This window comes from Nerophis lumbriciformis, linkage group LG01 (assembly GCF_033978685.3).
Source record: "Nerophis lumbriciformis linkage group LG01, RoL_Nlum_v2.1, whole genome shotgun sequence".
NCBI classification, from domain to species: Eukaryota; Metazoa; Chordata; class Actinopteri; order Syngnathiformes; family Syngnathidae; genus Nerophis; species Nerophis lumbriciformis.
Window position 1 is genome coordinate 49,175,832 of NC_084548.2, and position 16,878 is coordinate 49,192,709.

The window sequence follows — 16,878 nt, forward strand, 5'->3', positions numbered from 1 at the left end:
TTTACGGAGGATGAACTATTGGTTGTAGAAGGGAGCAAGAGGTGAAGGTGAAACATTGGAGCAGATGTAAGCCGAAAAAGTGAGGTCGGCATGACATGACGCTGCAAATGTGGAACTAGAATGGCGTGCTTACCCAAAATAATATAAAAATCTTCCCCGGCCAGCTGGACCAAACAAACAACTGTCCATTGAGTGAATCATTATAATATTAATCATGAGTCATGATATATGCAGCACATCATGCTTGTTTTTACAACTACAGTACATGCACTGTTGAGCTGGCTGTGTACAAACAAAACATGAAATGTGGGCTAATACTTTACTAATACTGTAATATGATTGTTCGTGTTTTTCAGTCCGTACAGATTGATGTCCTATTGCATTGTGTTGCGCATTACAAACTCAAAAGCCATTCAGTTTCAGCCAATGCTGTAGCATGCCGTCGCAAGGCAATGTGTTACTACGCTAGCAAAACATTCCTCAGTGTTCGCTCTTACAATAACAATGTCGCTACAGCTTGGTTATTATACAGGTTACGGAACATAAATAAAGTATTTTTGGTGGTTGTTTTGATGCATTTTCAAAGTGATTTACAAGCAGAATGGATTGATCTCATTAGCTGCATTGCTAGCCACTTTGAACAAGCCGATTATTACAAATTGCAATGCAAAAAAACTGCAGTTCCCCTTAAAATCCCCACCCCCACCCCAGTGCCTTGTATCAGTTCATCTTCAATGGGACAGTAATGCAATGATCCGTGCTTAGTGAAAGTGCTATTATCCATCCAGCTCCACATATAGTTTCAGTCCTCTCCCACTGAGGCAGCAATCAGCACTTTGCCCTTCCAAGATAACAGGCTTTATGTTATCAGTTTACTGCGGCATTTTCCAAAAGCATAAGAGATGCTTTGTGATGTTTTTTAATCATCCAGCACCAGTATTTTTCGTTTTTTATAGGAGTAATTTAATGTTTAAAGGGAACAATTTAAATACACATATAGAAATAGATCCTAAATATATGTACCCGAAGGTCGGTGACAAAGAAAGGGTTGCCCATCTTAACAGGAAAGGTCACTGTGTGTAACTTGTAGGGATTTTTTCTGCAAGCTTATTTTAGCAAAATCCTCTTTGCAGCAATTCGGTTCCACATGAGATACTAATGTGCTGTTATGTTTCTAAGAGGGCAGCTTTCTACTGAGCCACACCTAACCTGTTAACTTTCTACATCTGGCTTTTGTCAACAGTTTTCCATATCCGATTGTTTTGATATCTTGCACACAGTCATCAGCTCCCTTGACGCATGAGCATTGCCTTCCTCATTGATTAATATGCTGTTTTGGGGCAATCCATCAACCTGCTACACGGTCTCAAAGGTGATACTGTGTGCAGTCAAAGAGGCTCATCATTCACATTGTCAAGCCTGCCCCACACACTTGTGTCATTTAGAATTCTATTGACGTAGCCCCTATCTTACTGGTTGGGGTCCCAGGAAGGTATTAACCTTTTTCTGCAAGGGTAAGATTTACTCGTGATCAATACAATCCCTGCAGCGTTTGCCTGGGCAAAAGCAGCAGTCAATCCATACAGTGTTTTAGATTACTATATTTAGACGTGTAGGAGGATGATGAAACGCATTTTGGTATAGCTTTTAAAGTACCGGTAAAACTCAATGCCAATTGTCTACTGCTGTTTTACAAGCCTATAGTTACGTCTGTAACATACATGTTTTAGATTCAGACATCAACAAAATATTGCTCAATTATGATAAACAATTTTTTTCCTAAAAAAATTAATTGTACATCATCAGTAACCAGAATGAGCAGACAGTAGCATCCCGCTGCGTCTTGAGAGAAGAGACATTTGCATGATTACATTTTCTAAATTCACCTCAGGGATCGTCTGTCGCAATATATGCAAATATTTAATTCCACATGCTTTTGGAGTCTGCTGACATTGTGACTGCTGTACACATCTTGCTCTTTTGTGTTGTCCTACAGGGGAGCAATGTCATGGAGGACCAGGACTTGCGAGAGATTGGAATCACAGACCCAGGACATAGGAAGAAGGTCCTGCATGCCGCACGGTCTTTACCTAAGGTAAACCATTAAAAATTACCACCTTTTGTGAGAGATCAGTGCTAATCCCGTCTATAGTCATGGTACTAGACCTGGGACTCTTTGGGCACCTCACGATTCGATTACGATTACCATTCAGGAGCTACGACTCGATTAAAATGTATTATTGATGCAGTTTTACATTTATTTCCGTTTCACTAAATAAGCATTAATCACTTGCAACTTTTAAAAACAGTGCATTTGTAATAACATACAGTTGAATTAATTCCCATTATATTTATTAAATCAATGGAAATGTGTGCAAAACTGGAACATAAGTGCCCTAAAACAAAGGAGATGGTCAGATCTCTTGGTGAGGTTGCTCGCTGCGGTCATCCAAATTTTAAAACTGTCTGCATTACTTTATTTACAATAAATAAATCAATTATTGACATTTAATAATCCATTTTACAATTGCCCATGTCCAAATCGATTTTTTACCCCCTTCTACATGGTACTATTCAGATTTGTGAGGATATTATTTTCTTCTCACAGGTCAAAGCCCTGGGCTGTGATGGCAGCAACTCCCTCTCCTCTTGGCTAGACAATCTGGGTCTGAACGAATACCTGCACAACTTCCTGACCAGTGGTTACCGCTCGCTGGACTGTGTCAAGAATCTTTGGGAACTGGAGATTGTCAATGTGGGTAATTATGATCAAATCAATCAAACTTTACTTCATCAAACAGCACTATATACACATAAAGTGGAACCTTTACAAATTGAATCAGTTTTTAAACAGGGTTTTTAAATAAAAAGGTGTGTGCATTAAAGCAAATTTTTGTACATTAAAAAAAACAATGTAAACATGAATAATGTGTTCCAGCCTTGATAAAAGTACATATTTAGTAAAAATGTGTACACTTTGACCACAATTTTAAAGCGCAATACTGTACTGTCTATCAAACAAACATAACAAGAGGGTGATGGATCAACTATCCTCTTATAAACAAAACCAAAAACAACAACAGCAGATGAGCAGTCCTCCTTACACAGTCGCTCTGCCAACACACAGACACACTGTCACTAACCCTGTGGCGCAATAACAGTTTGAAATCACAAAACTCTTTAAATTTAATAGCCAGGTCCCTACAATGATAAGGGGGAAAAAAAGAAATTCCACTTTACATTGGTTAAACTTCTTTGCCTGCAGCAGGGTGGCAATGTCGACAGTGCTGTGGATACTTCCTGAATGTTTCAAACCACACATCTCTTGTCTATTGTTTTTTTTGGACTCATATTGAGTTTACAAAACTAGAAAAATGTTCTTTAAGGCTAAAAACACTTAAACAACATATAACGTAGCACAGTAGTTAGAGCAGCACTATGCTGATTGAATGAACACTGAAGATCAATCAGCCTGTCCACAGTTGATGTGCAGCCAAGCACAAAATGGCTGCCCTGGTGGATGAAATGTTCGTACACAGAGGCAAGGTTCGTACACCAAAGCAGACGTTTATCCGGTCTGTGGTTCGTACAATGAGGGGTTCGTAAATCGAGGTCCCACTGTACAAGATACAGCAGGCACACATCCACAATTAAAATCAAATCAAATAAGAACAACAGATAAAGTGAAACAGATAACATTAATACAATAAGTACAATTAATTCATTAAAATAATATATTTTTTAAGATTACAATTAAAAATACAATATTAACATTTGCGCCCAACATCAGATTCTCAGGCATACTGTTGCATGGACAACGGACCCATAGTCTGGAAAAGATGCTCCACCGTTAGTTTTCGTTTGGACTTTCTGGATTGTTAAAAAAATATTGCCTGATGGTATAAAAGTTTGAGGAGGTTTAATATGTTAAAATACATTCTTATAAATATACAGGGCTGAAACCATTAAGCAATTTAAAAACCAATACAAGTATTTTAAAATAAATTTTGAGCCAATGGACCACGTGCAGCGTCGTAGAATGTTTACAGTTTCTGTAATTCTCAATGTGCTGCTCTTCTGCTCTTTCCTCCAGGTCCTTAAAATCACCCTTCTTGGTCACAGAAAGCGCATAATTGCATCTTTAGCCGAGAGGCCTAATGAGGAACCTCCCATCAAACCGCCTCGGTTGTCTCAGATCAGGGTGAGGGGAAGCACACCTGACCAATGATGCAATTTTCTGCACAGTGGAAGAGCTTACTCTTTTATCTTCTTGTGGTTTATTTAAACTAGACGAAGGGTCATCATATATGTTTGTTATCAACAAACTGTATGTCTTTGTCTTCAGTGCCAAGACCTCCCTGCATCCCAGTCCTCGTCGTCTCTGGGTCAGATGGAGTCTTACACAAGCCACTCCATGGATCCTCTTGTACCAGCAGGCGAACAAGTGAGGAAGAAAGTAGCAGATAGTGACTACGATGTCACCCAACGACATCGCAATGAGCGCCGCAGATCACATGTGTGTATATAGACATTTTACCCCTCCAATAAAAAGCACTGTGTTAGATGTATCTCTTTATTTATCCAGGAAAGGCGTCGGGAACCCCGTCTGACCCTTCGGCCGCCTAGTCTGGCGGCACCATATGCTCCGGTCCAGAACTGGCACCACCAGCCTGAGAAGCTCATCTTTGAGTGCTGTGCCTATGAAGCCAGTGTGAGTTATTGTCTCCATGCTCACAATTACAACCGTAAATGCATCAAACCTCAATAGTGGCAATCTCTTTGCAGTACCTGGGTTCCATGCTTATAAAGGACTTACGGGGGACTGAATCTACCCAGGATGCTTGTGCCAAAATGCGGGTGAGTGACAATTTTATATTTCATGTATTGTAAGATGAGTGGTAAAAAGCAATATTCCCTACATTTTAACAAAACTATACCTTTCCTATATGTCTTTTCAATGTATATTTTTGCTGTCTCTTCCAGAGGTCAACAGAACAAATGCGAAAGGTCCCGACTATTGTCCTCTCTATCACATACAAGGGTGTGAAGTTCATCGATGCAGCCAACAAGGTCAGTTTTTTTTAATCCTTTCTTCCAATAACTACAAATAGAAAGTAAATTAGATGACGTGTCACCAAGACCAGCTCTTTGTCTTTGTGCAGAACATCATCGCTGAACACGAGATCCGTAACATTTCGTGTGCGGCCCAGGACCCGGAGGACTTGTGCACGTTCGCCTACATAACAAAGGACCTACAGACGAGCCACCACTACTGTCATGTGTTCAGCACTGTCGATGTGGTAATGAAACTCACTCTCTTTGTGCAAAGAGATAATGCCTTCCTCTTCTGGCATGCATTTCGTTAGTGTGGTCTTAGCCTCAACAAGGTTCCAAGTTCCAAAGTTTCAAAATGTCCAGCTCCACTGAAGCTAAAAGGTCTCTAGGCGAGTGTATCAAGATGTCCATCAGTATTTGACATCCAGTGTTTCAAGGTTTCTGTAAAACTGGGGAACATCCACTCTTTGTTCTTGTTTAGTTCATTTCAGCCAGTTCAACCTTAAAACTTACACAATCGGGCTCTTTTTGTCCCGATTTTTCCCCTTTCGACCAAAGACAGCAAACGCCCAATTACCTTATGTCTTATAAGATTGTCTTGTGGTCTGAGGTGTGTTAAGAGGGAATTCATCCCGATAATTGACTCCAAAACGGGTCAAGGCCAACAATCGTAAACATGTTCTATATTTATGACCAAAATTCTTCATGTCTTTGGGAACGCCTATGCCTCCTAAGTCATCGCTGCGTGAATTGTGACGTGGCACAGAAAATAGCCAATTAGGAGGTTAAAAAAGCATTGCCGATACTTTGTTGAGAATGCACTCACTATTAGCGTGCTCAGTAGATTCTAAAGTTTATGCTGTCTTTATAACTTTTTCTAGTGATTTTGGAGATATTTCTTTCAAAAATAGTCATTCATACACATCATTCCATCCTCTCAAATGTCCTCTTCTTGTCATGTCTGTATTATCATGTTTTGTTTTAAGTCATGTTTTGTTTAGTTTCTGTCTTTTCACTTCCTTGTCTGGTCACCATAGCAACCATTAGTTTTCACCTGTCACGTCACGCACCTGTTTCACGTTTTGACTCACACACACCTGTCACCAATCATGTCACTGTTATTTAAGCATACCCTGTTTATCACTCGTCCTGCCTGCATTGTCATTATGTCACTCTGGTTCAGGTCTCGTTTTGACAAAAGTAAGTTTCCATGTCCATGTCCTAGTTTTTGTTTAAGATTGCTTCACTTGCGTTTTAGGCACGCTTGCCTCTTTTTTTTGTTGTTGATTGTTGTAGTATTGTTTATGTTCGCGGTAGTGCATGATTTATGTTAAATAAATCCTAGCCTACCTTCACGCTGTTGTCCGTAGCCGTCTATCTTGCGTTGGAAGATCAACCCCGCAGCAAGCTGCGACCACCACTTGACAGAATGCAGGCAGCATACGTTCTTCCGCAGACCGGCCACGAGGAGGTGATGGAGACGCACTGGCAAAAATGGAAGCCATCCAGAAAGGCTTTTTCTCGCCAGCATAACGCGTTGTTCCCCCAAAATCTTCATCCGGACAACAAGATTCCACAACCAGCCCATTCTTCCTTCCCGCCACAGAAGACCCGTGCTGATGACGTCATCCCGCCCACTGGTGATGACGTCAGAAACCAAGATTTTTTTTTTGAGTCTATTTACACCCTCTGTCAGCCGCCCACTATGGACTTTGTTTCAAAGAAAAATCCTTTTGAGAAAATTGTCTCTAAATTTAGATTTTTTCAGACGCATTCTAAAGTGGGGGTAGGGAATAGACATTTTGGACAATTTAGTGGGGAAGAGTCTACCCCCTTCACCCACCCCTAAAGAAGATTCCAGACCGCGGGGAGCGCGTCTGGTATCCGCTCCTTGAGGGGGGGGCTAGGGCTGGGAACTGTACAGGTGGGGTGACTCAGCTTCGCCATGCCAAGCCGCAACCCCCAGCTAGACCACCTCCACCTGCACCAGTAGCTCCACGACGCCAAGCTCCGGTACCAGCTCCACGACGCCAAGCTCCGGTACCAGCTCCACGACGCCAAGCTCCGGTACCAGCTCCACGACGCCAAGCTCCGGTACCAGCTCCACGATGCCAAGCTCCGGTACCAGCTCCACGATGCCAAGCTCCGGTACCAGCTCAACGACGCCAAGCTCTGGTACCAGCTCCACGACGCCAAGCTCCGGTACCAGCTCCACGACGCCAAGCTCCGGTACCAGCTCCACGACGCCAAGCTCCGGTACCAGCTCCACGACGCCAAGCTCCGGTACCAGCTCAACAAGTCCAAGACCAAGACCCTCCACGCCAAGCCCAAGACCAAGACCCTCCACACCAAGACCCTCCACGCCAAGCCCAAGACCAAGACCCTCCACGCCAAGCCCAAGACCAAGACCCTCCACGCCAAGACCCGCCAGTCGCAGCTCCCCGACGCCAAGTGCCGCCAGTCGCAGCTCCCCGACGCCAAGTGCCGCCAGTCGCAGCTCCACGACGCCAAGTGCCGCCAGTCGCAGCTCCACGACGCCAAGTGCCGCCAGTCGCAGCTCCACGACGCCAAGTGCCGCCAGTCGCAGCTCCACGACGCCAAGTGCCGCCAGTCGCAGCTCCACGACGCCAAGTGCCGCCAGTCGCAGCTCCACGACGCCAAGTGCCGCCAGTCGCAGCTCCACGACGCCAAGTGCCGCCAGTCGCAGCTTCACGACGCCAAGTGCCGCCAGTCGCAGCTTCACGACGCCAAGACCCGCCATGCCAAGACCAAGACCAAGACCCGCCATGCCAAGACCAAGACCCGCCATGCCAAGACCTAGACCAAGACCCGCCATGCCAAGACCAAGACCCGCCATGCCAAGACCTAGACCAAGACCAAGACCCGCCATGCCAAGACCAAGACCCGCCATGCCAAGACCAAGACCCGCCATGCCAAGACCAAGACCTGCCATGCCAAGACCAAGACCTGCCATGCCAAGACCAAGACCCACGCCAAGACCAAGACCTATACCAAGACCCACGCCGAGCTTCACCGCCTGACTCACCACGCCAAGCCACGCCTGCCAAGATGACGACGCGCCTGCCTCCTCGTCGGCCACGGATATGGCCGCTACCTGGTCGCCCGCCACGCCAAGTGCGCCCACCTCCCAGTCGGCCACGAATGTGGCCATTCCCTGGGCGCCCGCCTTGCCTGCTGCAGCGGCGTTCCACTCGCCGCCGCCACCTAACTCTGCCCCGGTGGATACGGGGACATGTGGTCTGGCGACCCACCGCCATGTCCCCCTCCCGCCCTCCCATGACTTTTGTTAAGTTTTTTTTGTCTTGGACATCTGGTATCTGTCCTTAAGGGAGGGGCTCTGTCATGTCTGTATTATCATGTTTTGTTTTAAGTCATGTTTTGTTTAGTTTCTGTCTTTTCACTTCCTTGTCTGGTCACCATAGCAACCATTAGTTTTCACCTGTCACGTCACGCACCTGTTTCACGTTTTGACTCACACACACCTGTCACCAATCATGTCACTGTTATTTAAGCATACCCTGTTTATCACTCGTCCTGCCTGCATTGTCATTATGTCACTCTGGTTCAGGTCTCGTTTTGACAAAAGTAAGTTTCCATGTCCATGTCCTAGTTTTTGTTTAAGATTGCTTCACTTGCGTTTTAGGCACGCTTGCCTCTTTTTTTTGTTGTTGATTGTTGTAGTATTGTTTATGTTCGCGGTAGTGCATGATTTATGTTAAATAAATCCTAGCCTACCTTCACGCTGTTGTCCGTAGCCGTCTATCTTGCGTTGGAAGACCAACCCCGCAGCAAGCTGCGACCACCATTTGACACTTCTATATTGCCTGTTGTTGGTTGGTTGTTATGAAGCTTCGTCTTCCATTTTGATAGACCTCTAGTGGTGGTACTGTGAATTTTGGTGCCGATCAGATACCAAATAAATATAGACATAGTATCGCCGAAACTGATACAAACACTTTTTGACTTGAAACGTCATAATCATTGAATAATTCTGTGAATTTGCCTTTAGTTACCGTATTTTTTGGACTATAAGGCGCACTTAAAATCCTTTCATTTTCTCAAAAATTGACGGTGCGCCTTTTAACCCGGTGCGCCTTGTGTATGAATTATTTTGTCATGTGCGGCGGACCTCAAACCAATTTTATATGGTACATGGTGTAATGATAATTGTGACCAAGCCTTTTAAATAAATTACTCTAGTAAGTAGGGGTAAGACAAAAGCTTTGATGTTTCATTGAGAATATAGAACATTACATACGGCGCTCAAAAATCTGTCAGAATGTTTTAGTATGACTTTGGTAAGCTTTGAAGACACACTACTTGATGGATTGTCAGAGCATTATGGCTACCGTAGTCAGCTGTGCTTCAACATACAGGTATTATTATGCTGTGTGTATAAGGACCCCAAAATGGAACCTATTAGAAGACATATCATGTGGCGTTTTGTTTCAACCTATTATGCAAAACCAACTTTTCTTACATATTGGTACCTGCTGTTGTCTATTTTGGCTCTGCAAAAGTCTCGAAAATGTGTGCGCGTCTGCCATTGTAGTCAATAAGCTCATTCTTTTTCCCCTATCTTCTTGTTGTGGGGCATTAATCCGCCGCTGTTGCCTTTTTCTTTTATAAAGTACTGTACAGTTCTAACTTAATCTGTCAGTAGACTCTCTATGGAAGCGCTAAAAACTACAACAAAAGATGACGGGGAGAAGACGCTGTCGAAGTCGAGCCACATAAAAAAGACCCATGAACCAAATGGCGCATCCTGAAGAGACATTCAGAAAACGACTTGACATCACATCACAATCTGTAAATCAATCTATGTGAAAGACTGACCAAAGAACCACCATTACATGTTATGTAGACCACAATTAGGTGTTTTAAATGTAGAAAAAAAAAATCATAATACGACTCATTTAATGAGCCTTATAATCCAGTACGCCTTGTGTATGAAAATGAACCTTCATAGACCCGTTCATTGACAGTGCGCCTTATAATCCAAAATATACGGTAGTTGACTATGATTATGAGAACACAAGAAAAATTTCTGCAAATGAAAATATTTTTACAACTAAATACAACAATTTAAAACAAAGTGATAGTGTATTCACTATCCCTTTTCAGTTGTACAGCACACAAAAGTCACTTTTGCAAAATAACAATGTAACAGAAATCCTGATTTTGAAATGTAAACAAAACCACTAAAATTAACATGACACACAGATATTTGTGAAAAATACAGATTAGAAGAGGCTGCAGTCGCATAAACTCTGTGAGGAAAATCAAGTAATTTACTGGACGTAAAAAAGAAAAACTACAACAAAAGTGTCAATCCCACCACACCAATACTGAGTCTATACCAATACCCACCGTGGTATTGATGCTATTTATACTGAGTTTGCTAAGCCCCCCCACCGCCCCTTTAAATTGTGTTTCTTCACGTAAGTACCAGAGTCTGGCTCTTGAAAATCTTCATATTTGTGCTGTACTGTGTTGACATCATTGTAGCACATCACGCACACAAAGATCAAAACTGCTCAATGTCTGATTTTTTGTCTTTATGTTTAGGGTCTGTAACAGATAAAACATCTCATAAGATTTAGAAAATATTTGTGTTTAACATCCTTTAGTGAGTTGTTAACAGGATTGGACACGACCCCTAGGACAGTTAGATACGGTATAATTATATATATTAGTGATCATTATCTTTTGCAATATACAGTATTTTGTTATGGGACCCTTATTTGCTATTTCTGATTGTACTGTGATTACCTTCTCTTAGAACCTAACCTATGAGATCATACTGACACTGGGCCAAGCGTTTGAGGTGGCTTATCAGCTGGCCCTGCAGGCCCAGAGGACCAAACAACACCAGAACCTCCCAGTGGGTACTCCTTCAGACATCATCGATACCAAGTCCAGTCGACCTGTGCCCAGACCACGAAGCAGTGTTCGCAAATTAGGGGTGAGTTGACGTTTTAGTGTAGAAAATAACTCATTGTCAATTATTTAGTAAGCGCTAATTAGAACCCATTTGTGTCGACGCCTGACTGACAACGACATAAGCAGTTCTTGACATAACTGAAATCGAAATTAGCAACTGCTTGCACATTTACTTCCTCTATTGGTGCATATTTTTATTTTTATTATTTTGTTTTCATATGATAGTTTATACTCACATCTAACAGAGCTACTGTGGTAACTCTATGGCTACGATGACAATGCCGCTTTCTTACATGTGCAAATCTTTCTTCCGGTGGCTAACAATCTAAATTTGAAAAAATGTAATTGCTGTGGTAGAATCAAGATTAATACAACCATATTAGAAGTTTACTTTTGCACATAACAGGAAATCACTGTCTGCATGTTTTAATGCTGCGTAACCAACTAAACTTTGCTGTTGTCGTTTCACGCTACTCAATGATGAGGAATTGGACAATACTACAGTCAATTTTGAAATACCTGGATAGATTTTCTTTTTGGCTCTGAAATTTTATGTCGACTTAGGCGGTCGACCAAGTATATTGATGTTGTCTTAAGCCTACATTTTTTGTAATAATAACATGGTGCACCCATGATGAGTTGGTCTACATAGGCAGGTTAATAAGCAGGACTTGCAGGTTTTTGTGTACTGTAGTTACAAATCTGAGGCGTATCCTAGTGGCAGTTTAGGTGTTGCCCATGCCGGCCAGCCAGTTTTCAATCTGTTTTCAGCCTTGTATAGGGGATTTTCTTTGATCGGTAAAACTCCTGACGATTAGTATACCAGTGTTAAATTAAAAGAATCGAAAAACCATCATTGATAACTGCACTTTGATAAACTCATGGACTGATTGGAGCCAGCTAGCTTGCTTAAATTCTAACATGAAAACAAGAGGCATTAACGTATTACCCGATTAAAAAACAACATACCCCAATCTTAACTTATTTAAACACATTACTGTCTGTGCAACTAAGCAATTCAATTGTGCACAATGAATCTACATACTTTGCTCTCTTAGAACAGTGTGATCGTTCTATACTCAGGGGATTACGAGACAGAGGGGTTTTTACGGTGCGTTCAAGGACCGCTGAACAGAGCAGGACGCCAAAGGCTCCGCCAGAAATAATAAAAGATATGATTTTACGCATTTTTCATTTAAATACATCTTAACAGTGACGTGCGGTGAGGTTGATGGCTGGTGAGGCACTGACTTCATCACAGTCAGATTTACAAACATATGAACCCTAAAGAGTATCTTATTCACCATTTGATTGGCAGCAGTTAACGGGTTATGTTTAAAATCTCATACCAGCCTTCTTCCCTGCTTGGCACTCAGCATCAAGGGTTGGAATTGGGGGTTAAATCACCAAAAATTATTCCCGGGCGCGGCGCCGCTGCTGCCCACTGCTCCCCTCACCTTCCAGGGGGTGAACAAGGGGATGGGTCAAATGCAGAGGACAAATTTCACCACACCTAGTGTGTGTGTGACAATCATTGGTACTTTAACTTAACTTTAACTTTACACATACAAACTGTAGCACACAAAAAAATCACATTTAATTAAAAAAACGTTATTATGGTCTTACCTTAACTTATAAGTGCGGGAACAGTGGTGTTCGTGTTGGAGGAGTTGTGAATGAATGAAATATGAAATCCGTGCTGCAGTCTGCAAGTGTACCTAATGTTGTGTCCCTGCAGTCGTTCACGGCTCCTCCGGCACGAGCAATGTTGTTTTTGCACTTTTTGGCTTCTTGTTAAGTGGCTTTTTTTGGGTGGATTCGGTCTTGCACGTGGAGGGTTTGGGTGTGGGCTTTGGTTGGTGTGGCGCTCCCGTCGGGGGGTGCAGTCTGCAGCGGAGGTGCATTAACCGGCACCAGGAGGCGGGATTACGCGAGCCTCACACAGTGCGTCTTCGCAGCAGTTTTATGATTGCTCAGCACAAGAAATACTTTACACACATACAGTTGTTGACAAAATACACTGTACATTATATACCTTAGCTAACTAAACTATGGAAATGTATAATATAGTTCATATAGCAATACGGTCTCACTGCACAGCAGGCCAGCAGTTAGCCGAGTCCGCAATCCATGTTGAGGCACAACTGAGTGACGTGCCTCAACTGGCTGCTGATCACCGCACCGTCTCTTCTCAGTATTTGAATGGCAAATGTGAAAATTCAGCGATTTTGAATAAAAAATAATCTAAAACTGGTGAAGTTAAATGGAAAATAACATTATAGTATAATCACTGAATACATATAACAATTTAATAGATTTTCTTTCTTTCCATGATGGCAGGTGAGGCCCCGCCTCACCTGCCTCTAGTGACCGCACGTCACTGCATCTTAACGTCCCACAGTACAAACCAATATTTAAAACAATAAAAGCTTATACATTAAAACAGATAAAATACTAAAACTAAAACACTATCAGCGAAGAATAAGAAACACAAAACATGCAAAATAGTGGGTTTTGTATCAGTGTGTCTATTTATTTTAGTTGATTGATAAAAAAGCGTGGTCAAAAGATTTCAATGTGTACTTTTTTGAGCACATTTAACAATACCGCGATAATAACCATGATATTGATTTTTTGTATTGTTACATCCATACACCTGACATAGCATTGCAGTGGTAGCACAAGTATTTGCATTCTTGTAATTGCAAAGTTTACTTAGTTGGCTGAATACTCTTACTATTTGCTGGCATTCTTATACAAGTTGTACAGTTTATATTTTCAAAGCAACAGACAACATCCAGGATAAAGTACCAGAAGCTAGCATAATCATCATAACTCGACGTTGACGATGCTGTTTGCCTGTGGTTACACTATTAGTGAGCATGTGCTGAATATGGATAAGACTGCTAAAATTAAGTGGCCAGTTACACACAGGTATTTCACAAAACTGCTTTAATAATAATAATAATTGTGCTTAAGAGACTCATGTAGCGTCTAGTTTCCTTGTTCAGCATTCTGCTCAGACTGCATTGACATCATAATGTGTGGCCACAGCTATCCTGCCCTATGCAGTCATTAATGTTACTTTGACACTAGCATTCCAGTGATGATAGCTCATCATCATGTCATCTTCCTCTAGATTCATCTTCTAATAATTTTCCTTTCTCCCCAGTAAGATTCTACTGTATGCATTCATACACGATAGGATTAAAAACACTTTTGTTATTGCTCCACTTTCATTAGTTGAACTCAAAGATCCAAAACTTTTGCTATTTACACAAAAGGCCTATTTCTCTCAAATATGGACACATCCGTCTAAATCTTTGTAAGTGTTATTTTTTGCTGAGATAATCCATCCATCTCACAGGTGTGGCATATCATGATGTTAGTATTTCTTATGTTTGCCTTTTCTGGTCTTTATAAAAGTTGTATCACACAGCACAAATGCCACATGCTACAAGTGCATAGGGAGCGTGCAATTGGCATGATGACTGGATGAATGTCTACTCAGTTGCCCAGTGGTTAGAGTGTCTGCCCTGAGATCGGTAGGTTGTGAGTTCAAACCCCGGTCGAGTCATACCAAAGACTATAAAAATGGGACCCATTACCTCCCTGCTTGGCATTCAGCATCAAGGGTTGGAATTGGGGGTTAAATCACCAAAAATGATTCCTGGGCGTGGCCACCACTGCTGCCCACTGCTCCCCTCACCTCCCAGGGGGTGATCAAGGGTGATGGGTCCAATGCAGAGAATAATTTCACCACACCTAGTGTGTGTGTGACAATCATTGGTACTTTAACTTTTTTAACCAGGGCTCTTGCCTGTGAATTAAATGTTAATTTCTCTACCATAAGCCATCTCCAAAGACGTTTTCAGAGATTTTGGTATTACGTCCATCCGGCCTCACAACTGCAGATGATATAATAATAAATTGATATTCTACTGTAGCAGGGTTGTACGGTATGTGGTATTCTAATCAATTGAAATCGGTACTACACTGCCTTTGAAAAATACCGGCACCGTCCTTTCATACGGATGCCGCTGAGCAGCGGTGACTACAGAGCCGAGGCGCATGATGTTGCGTGTGTCAAAACACACACAAAGTGCATACACTGCAATAACATCGTGGAGAAGAAGAATGTCAAAAAACTGCAATTCTACTGGTTTATAAAGAGGGTGCGTGAAGCGCAATATGGAGGTATTTGGGCTTCAAAACTAACAATAAAGGCAACGCTCTAAACAGGGAGCCGCCGCGCTGCAAGTTCCGCTTTAAAACAAGCGTCGCCAAACGTAGTATTACCGCCGTTACTTCAAACTTAGGTAAACATTTAAATAATAAGCATTCAGATCTGCACAAGGAGTTTAAATAGTGACAGGTAATAATGTAGTTGTTACACCCGTCCTGCTGTTCGACTCCCAAGCAGACCGTAGTTGAGGAGCACAGGGCAGACGTTCCTTCCAGGGTGGATATTTTCGTCGGGGGTAACACACTTCACTTTACTGGGTCTGCTAAGCTCCACTTTCCGGTCAGAATGACGAGGAAAGTGGCAATCTGGTTGCTTTATTTTTAGTTTTGCAGGACACAACCGGACCCGCTCATCGCTCGACTGCGCAATGTACTCTCTCGCTCTCGCTCTCTCTCTCTCTCTCACTCTCTCTCCCTCTCTCTCACTCTCTCTTTACTCGTCCACTCACTCTCTCTTTACTCGTCCACTCACTCACTGACGTCACTCAGCCAACACGTTGCCATTCTCGCAAACACACATACTGTACACTACTCTCATAAGGTAACCAGAAAATGTATATCGTCCGTGAATCGTATCAGCAATCATAAATTCTGAATCAAATCATTGGTAAAACAAATCGTTACACCATCAAAAATAAATATTCTACTGTAATAATTAACAAAATACACATGAACCAATATACTGTATATTTGTCACATCTAATATGTGACAAATGACAGTTACACAATAGTTTTCTGTAACATGTTAAACCCATCCATCCATCCATTTTCTACCGCTTATTCCCTTCGGGGTCGCGGGGGGCGCTGGAGCCTATCTCAGCTACAATCGGGCGGAAGGCGGGGTACACCCTGGACAAGTCGCCACCTCATCACAGGGCCAACACAGATAGACAGACAACATTCACACTCACATTCACACACTAGGGCCAATTTAGTGTTGCCAATCAACCTATCCCCAGGTGCATGTCTTTGGAGGCGAGAGGAAGCCGGAGTACCCAGAGGGAACCCACGCAGTCACGGGGAGAACATGCAAACTCCACACAGAAAGATCCCGAGCCTGGGATTGAACCCCAGACTACTCAGCACCTTCGTATTGTGAGGCAGACGCACTAACCCCTCTCTTCCACCGTGCTGCCCTGCTCAAATATAAATTGAAATATTTTTAATAGAATATATGAGCTGACCACAAGACAAGTCCAAAAGAATTGTACAATTTTGCAACCATCAGCTATGAAAAAAAAACATTTTGCAGAAAAATAATAATATTTGCTTATTCAAGAAGCATACACAATCTTTCTTACTAATTGCGCAGCGAAGAACACTTGTCAGACAGCAAGGAGACGTGCAGCCTCTGAACCAGTCGGACGCTGTCTCGTCATGTATTGCATTGTTTACAATGAATAACTGGTGAGGCACTAACAGGCTTCATTGTCACAAGCAGTGTTAGTTATCTGCAGGATTAACAGCAGAGCATGTGTTGACGCCACTGTTGCTAATGCAGATTCACTTCCAGCTTCACTTTCAAGTTATCACATGCTATGTATGATAATGTTTCTGCCAGTAAATGGTAAATGGGTCGTACTTGTATAGCGCTTTATTACCTTTTTAAGGAAC

General features: G+C 42.5%; 1 protein-coding gene across 3 annotated transcripts in view; it reads left to right on the plus strand.

Moving 5' to 3' along the window:
- Window positions 1-16,878, plus strand: part of LOC133622540 (ankyrin repeat and SAM domain-containing protein 1A-like) — a 112,037-nt gene that overhangs the window by 90,687 nt on the left and 4,472 nt on the right. For all 3 annotated transcript variants that reach the window (XM_061985371.1, XM_061985375.1, XM_061985379.1), the window contains 9 exons: window positions 1,997-2,095; window positions 2,609-2,755; window positions 4,094-4,201; window positions 4,346-4,516; window positions 4,586-4,711; window positions 4,786-4,857; window positions 4,984-5,070; window positions 5,163-5,300; window positions 10,859-11,041. In XM_061985371.1, coding sequence (XP_061841355.1) covers window positions 1,997-2,095; window positions 2,609-2,755; window positions 4,094-4,201; window positions 4,346-4,516; window positions 4,586-4,711; window positions 4,786-4,857; window positions 4,984-5,070; window positions 5,163-5,300; window positions 10,859-11,041 — 1,131 coding nt within the window. The remainder of the gene's footprint in view (window positions 1-1,996; window positions 2,096-2,608; window positions 2,756-4,093; window positions 4,202-4,345; window positions 4,517-4,585; window positions 4,712-4,785; window positions 4,858-4,983; window positions 5,071-5,162; window positions 5,301-10,858; window positions 11,042-16,878) is intronic.